At 43.6% G+C, this 7036-nt stretch overlaps 1 protein-coding gene across 1 annotated transcript; it reads right to left on the bottom strand.

Annotated features, from left to right (window-relative positions):
* Positions 1–2100: 2100 nt before the first annotated feature.
* Positions 2101–6355, bottom strand: LOC105061076 (phosphatidylinositol 4-kinase gamma 7). Its single transcript, XM_010945027.4, has 2 exons — positions 6164–6355; positions 2101–4790 (listed from the first exon to the last, which is right to left on the bottom strand). The coding sequence occupies exon 2, from the start codon at positions 4511–4513 to the stop codon at positions 2564–2566; it is 1950 nt and encodes a 649-aa protein (XP_010943329.1). The 5' UTR covers positions 4514–4790; positions 6164–6355; the 3' UTR covers positions 2101–2563.
* Between the last annotated feature and the right edge of the window lie 681 nt (positions 6356–7036).

Here is a 7036-nt window from a genome sequence, read left to right as displayed (position 1 = left end):
CAAAAACTAGTAAACAAACTACACTGACATCGAACTGGCTGTGGACTCCACCCACAGAAACTAGCATTTCCATGGCCAATCTTGGAACCAATTCACTTCCAATCCTTGCAACACACACAGCTTCTAGTTAGCTCGCATCCTTCAGCTATCATCTGCCATTGATCACCATGGTCAGCATCAACGTCATTGGTCTTCATATGGTTAAGAACTAAACTCCAAAACAGAAAAGCGAGATATCACCCAATCCATGCAGCAGCCAGGACCACCCAAAGAGCATTCCATGGGCGCTTCTTGCGGTACATGATACACAGAAGCCCCTGGTTTGGGTGCACAGTTTCCTCCTTTGTTTGGTTGCTCTGGGTCTCTGGCATGCAAAGCTGCTGCAACTGAAAGCGGACTCGTCAACCAACCTCCTCTTATCCGGATAAGGAACACACAACATCACCGCGGTGTCCTTTTGACTCATCCGCTATCATGCTCCCACGTTACGCCCATACTGAGACTACGGTCCAAACCATGCATCACAATTTTTAACTTATACTCCAGTTATTTTATTGATGATAATAATCTCTAGAAAGGACGTGGGAGAGGGCCCTTTACGCCCATATGGCGCCACCCACGTCATCGACTGTGTTTTTATATATGGTTGGGAATCAGATAAAAAAATATATACATCAAGTTCGAACATCACATGATGAGGGAACACTCGCTCGTTGCATAGCGTATAGCAATACTTGGGATGTGCAATTTAAGCCTGATGATGCCGGCAATGTTGATAGAGATTTTAAATGGAATAGAAAAAAGGATTAATTTAATGGAAACAAACAAAATGTTTGGTGACAGAAGTGAGAGCTTGGTGATACTCGTCAGACAAGGAAATGCAAAATGAGAATAATTTACGAGGAAGAAATAAGCAGTAGAAGGCTAAGAACTCGCCAGGAGGAGGGAATGGGGCACATGGATCATAAGATGTATGACTCAGTTGTTCCAGCAGAATTAGACAGTTGGTTTCTGATCTCTTTTTTTCTCACTTTTTTAATTATATGGATCTCTACCATAAAAACCAACATCACCAGCTCAGCACAAATGGACGGGATGATCCAAAAATTTCCACATGATTTTAAATTTTCTACCATTAAAATTTTCTAAAAAAATCTAAAGCTTTAAAATGTTACTATTCAAACAATTAAACAAAGCTACCCAAAACCAAGTGATTACTTTGGAGCTATATTTGTTGAGAAGGAAAATTAGGCTTTGACATAGATATGGAAATGAATGAATCCCATTTCAACCCTCCCAAACCCAAGCCATACTCTTCCAATTATTCATCCGTTCATAACAGAGAAGATAGCCATTCCAAATCTGTCTCCCATTCCAATTCATTTCAATTAACCACGTTCGCTCTTGATGTAAATGAGAGATGCAATCACACAAACCAAAAAAGGTAACCTTCAGGGCAAGCACTTGCACATAAGGGTGCTTGAAGGCATAGAAAGAAAAGGAAGAATCATTAGGCACCAAGCAATACAAGTACATCAGTTGACGTTTTGATCAAATTTCCAATAAGAGCAAGAAGCCATCGGACAGTATAAAGCAGCAAAAGCTTTTTCCAAGCATGATATTAGCAACTCAACTACGAGAAATTCCAAGCATTAACTTCCGACCACAATCAGCCACCCAAGGTCGCATCCATCAACTTCGTAGACAAGGATCTGGTTCAAAAGTAGCCCGTGATTCCGCACTTTACACGATCATCGCCAAGGAAGGCTTCAGGAAGACTATTTAGGGTACAAGAAACAATGTCCAGAGAGAGCTAGTTGCAACTCATACTGAAGCAGGTTTCAATAATTCAGGAAGACTATTTAGGGTACAAGAAACAATGTCCAGAGAGAGCTAGTTGCAACTCATACTGAAGCAGGAGAAACCTTTGAACAAATGGCATTCTGATCGACTTCATGCAGGACAAACATCACAGGAATGATACAACATCCAGAAAGTTAAAAACTGAAGGGAAACAAAAGCTGGTACTCAAGCCCGCACTAGGAACAAGGCAGCTTGCAAGCTAAGAACCATCAAACGTAAAGCATTCTAACCACATCATGATCTCAAACCCTGGAGGAATAGAATCATCTAATGAACACACAAGAATGTCTCCCAACAACAGTCGCTCCTGGTATAGGCCTCCATATATGTTCAAAATAACAGACAACAAGGGCATCCTAAAGATATAAAAGCAGATGTACAGACATTTTCTAAGTGTTTATTTTTAATAACCATCGTCTAATAAAGGCATAAAATGATAGGAAAAGAACAAGATAGCCAATCACACTCGCCTCCTCCACGTAACTGATATTTAACAAAGAGCTGAAAGATATATACATAAGCGCGACCACCTCCACCTCATCCCTTAACACATATCACCCTCTTGTCAGTCCCAAACCATGATGGTCTTATTCTTAAAACCCCCTTCTCCATTCTTTACAGCTACCAGTAAGGGCACAACAAATAACAACTGCAACAGAACGGACAGCCATCGTCCCTATTCTCTTGATCTATCTCCTACTCAAAACTGGCAAGAAGTGCCTAGCCTCTGCCTCTGCCTCTGGCCAGCAGCTCCAGACTTCCGGTCACGGAATGCTCCATGCAGCAGCTCCTGGAATTTCTCAAGGAACATCCCCCACTCTTCCTCCCCCATGTCTGACAGTTTCACAAAGCTCATGCTTGCAGGCAACTGCTCATTTGCACTCCTCCTGCTCCCACTCTGAAGTCCACTAGCACCACCACTATTGTTAGTCCTAACTGTAGTATCATTCCCTTTTGGAACACCATCCAGATACCGCTGGGTTTTGTCGGTAAGGCTCACGCCCTTCAATGATGTGGACAACTTTGAAACCTTTGGAAACTGATTGCTAGCAGGCAGGAAGCAAGTAACTTCTTCCACACTGTTCTTTTCACCGTCATCATTGCTTTCCTCCTCCAAGCTCTCCTCTAGTTTCGACAGCAGGTTTCTGGAACTTCCCCCCTTCAACCCAAAATAGTATGATGGTGGTGTTTTTGGCACCACCAGACCACTATCTTCACAATCAATGTCAAACTGGATTACATCTTCATCTACTGGTTCAGCTTCTGAAGAAAATACATCTCTTTCAGCTACCAATTTCCGTGCCTCAATGCATACAACCTCGAGCTCACTAGGCTCTTCTTCCATACACCTGAACTCCCTGCTCATCATCTCACCAATCTCTGCGAGACAAAGCCCAAATGCCACAGCTTCCTTGAGGAAAATTGTGGAAAGGACCAAAACCCGGAGGCATGCTTCACGGATCATAGGCAGCTTCATCCGAAGCATGTCAGAATCTCTAACAGGATCAAGATTAGCAATGTACTCAAGTTCATCGTCAGAGAAAGGTACTGATGCCTGTGGCCAGTGGATCCATTCAAAATAAGGATCCTCCAAGCTCTCTGGCAGGCAGAGTCCATGATCTATTGGAATGAGTTCTGTCTGAGCTCCAAATCTACCAGCTCCATCTACAAGCTTCCTCACCAGAAGGTTCCCTGCATGCCTGTCTGTGTTGAAGATTCTAATATCAAGTATACCAATCCTGTGCACTGCTGCAACAGGAAAGCTAGAGGTCCCATGATCACTAGCATCAAAATCATGAGAGATAAACTGCTGAAATGATGCAATCTTGCTGACAGCTTGAGACTTTTTGTCATGAGCCTTACCATTCGCACCATTGACCCCATCGTTGACATGGAACACTGCGTGGGTTATCTTGACTAAGACTGTTGGAGGAACATTGGCAAAGTGATCATAGTCCAGGAGGTATGCAGCAACCTCCCTAAACCCTGTCTCACCAACACGCACAGACTTTTTCAGGCCTGGTTGTCCAAGGGCTTTCCCAATGAAACCTTTTGGATTGTTAGGTGCAAATGGTTCCTCATCCGTAGGCTTCACGATGGCGATGCTCTCACCTCTGCTATTTCTGAAGTAGTAGGCACCCCCAAGCCCACCATGAACAGGGATGGGGTCAACACCACTTTTAATAGCCTTCACTGCATCCTTGACCAGCTGTTTTGTTCGAGAACAGTGGCTTGAGCACCCCAAGATTTCAATTGGACCACTCCGATCTCTCTGCTGGAGGTCCTTTCCAGTGGGAGAGAGACATGGGGTGGAGGAACTCCTGTGAAGGAAATTCCTAGTGAGAAGTAACGGGCAATTCTGAACCCCAGTAAGATCATTCTTCAACACACGATCACCAAATGTGAGTGAGCTCTCCTCGGTAGGCACATTGAGGGCTACCTGCAACCTCCTCTTCACAGTGTGGACATTGTCTCCACGATCCAATTCAATACCCAATACACAGCCAGTGTCAGTTTGGACGAACACACGTCTCCTCCCTGCAGGCTTTCCCTCACTTTTCTTGTTCCCATGGTATTCACTGCTGTGGGCGCGATTCAAGACTGCAACTGCCATCTGGGTCTGGACAGGGCTATCCAAGTTAGGAGACATGGTATTCACTGTCCGAGGCAGCAGAGGCTCCTCTTCTTCCTTTTCCTCTCTCTTGTGCCCACGCCAAACACCAAGGCTGATGCGGTCACAAAGAGAGGAAGATGTGGAGCACAATTGATCATGTAGCAACTACAAGGTTATCAAATAGTGACCGTTGGCCTCACGACAGAAGAAGCAGAAAGCAAGTGGTGAAGGAAGTATGGGTGGAGATGGCGCGCCTCCCCTACAACGGGGAAGCCATCTTTTCAGAAGATGGATGAATCAAATGAACGGAACGCTGTAGAAGAAAAGTGGTTAATCATTATAATTATTAGCAACCCAAAATTTATACCTCATGATACATCGAATCATCAACATTTACAGTCTTGCTAGTTTACACAATATAATTTAAATAATTAATACAGCAGTTTTTTTACAAAAAAGTTTTGCTTTTTCATGAAATGAAAAGTGGTGTTAGCGGACGAAGGAAAAAGGAAGGGAAGCGATGAGGAGAGAGTATAAGGGAGACGAAGAAAGAAACATCAAAGAAAAGAAAATCATAAAAAAAAGAAACAAAAAAACATCTTTTTAACTTCATTTCTATGGCTACAAAGCCAGTAAAGGAGAGACAGGAAACAGGTCGAATATTAATTACACAGCATGAATCACTTGTGGATTTATCAACAAGATTTAAAGGAGAAAAAGGAAAACTCTATCCATTAATGATGTTTTTTGGTATGTAATCCATTAATGATCTAAAATAGTACAAAGGCTCTGATGCAAAAGAAATCCTCCTTTAGTTCAAACCTCCATGGTAAAGTAAGGCAACACGCCAAAAAAGAAAAGATGCAAAACCTGACAAACTATCATACCATAAACAGATCAAGGACGCAATTATCTGTTGCATATTCTACTAATAATCCAGAAAAAAATATCATAAATCACGACATGAAAGAATTTTAGGGGCGGGAGGGAAGAGAGAGGGAGAGAAGAAGAAGAGGGGGTGGCCGAGAGCGCTCTACTGATGCCTGATATCGTTGTAGAAGAACCATATTAAACTGTTAACAGATAAATGTTAAACATTCACCAAATAACTACGAAGAATCACAATTATTTCAAAAAAAAAAAAAAACGAGATTTCCACAAAGTCATACAAAAAAGAATGAAAAGAATAAATTTCCAGTGATTGTATCGAAAAAAGAAAAAAAAATTGTGCACAAAAAATTAAAGAGAAATTCATGCACATTTTCTACATCATTTCCAAATGCCTGGATCACTAACCTTCGTTTGCTTGCGGACCAACATGACGAAATACCTTTTTGCGAAGGAAAAAATGAAGGTTTCGGAAGGAGATGAACGTATTTATAAGATTAACAGATTTTCTGAGTAATCCCTCAAACTAATCACTGAATCACGTTTCAAACTCAACGAATCAAATCATCCCCTACCATTACCTCCCGTGAATCAAATTAACGCCATAAAAACCCTTACAGAGTCGTAAATAATCCTCAAAATCGCCAAACAATTCACGAAAATCAACAATCTAGCAGTCACTGCCCTTCCAGTACGATCGGAAGAAAAAAATACGAAATGATTCCATAAAGAACTCGCTCTTGGACCGATTCCAGTTGAATAGAAGTAAACTCTAGACTGACTCCGAATCCAACTCACCAGAGTCTCGGATCTGGTCAGGAAGCAGGCCAAGCTCGCCCGGCAGAACGCCGTCCGCCTCCCCGCCCCCGGAGAGACGACGACCGACGGCGCAGATCCGATCACGCGCAGACACAACAGCTCAGATTCTCCTCCGAATCCCCCCCACCCTCCCCTTCCTCTCTCTCTCTCTCTCTCTCTCGCGTTCGCTTTCTCTCCTTCACTCTCTCCGAATCTTCTCCCCTTTTTAACTCCCCCGGCGACCATCGGGGTTAAAAATACTAACCGTGGTTAAATCACGATCTCCGTTTATTTCTTAATTTATCATATTCATTTATTTCCCTCTCTCCCCCTCTCTCTCTCTCTTGCAGTTTTCCGATTCGAAGTCTCCAGAAGAGGGCATGGAGACCGTCCGATGGGCGGGAGACGAGATCTCGAGCCATCCGATCTCCGCAACACGTTTTCCGTACTCCGAGATGTGATGGGACGGTGACGTGGATGATGGTCATTGGCTCGTATTCGGTGCCGTTACCGTCAAACCGGGGAAAAGTCACTTAACGGCCGCTTGCCGGCGTGGGAGGGGCAGCGGTACTGGCCTTGGGATTTCCGTGCGATCCGAGATCTGAGCTTCCGGACGAATTGCCCATCGTTGGTGTCCAAATAACAGAAATGGCCCCATCCTGCCAAGCCGTCCAAGCTGACCATCCAATTGGCGCATCTTCCGCCAGATGGACGGTGTGATTGGAACTCCATCAGACTAAGGTGCCTGTAAGGCTGATTTTGTAATTATGCGTTACTTCGAGGTCGACTCCGGCGGTCTTTGTTCATCTGGAGTTAGGAGCCATTGACGTTTTCCTTTCTCGTTAAAATGATCAAGAATGGGAATATTTATTC

The sequence above is a fragment of the Elaeis guineensis genome, chromosome 1, assembly GCF_000442705.2.
Source record: "Elaeis guineensis isolate ETL-2024a chromosome 1, EG11, whole genome shotgun sequence".
NCBI classification, from domain to species: domain Eukaryota; kingdom Viridiplantae; phylum Streptophyta; class Magnoliopsida; order Arecales; family Arecaceae; genus Elaeis; species Elaeis guineensis.
This window is presented reverse-complemented; position numbering and strand designations above follow the sequence as displayed.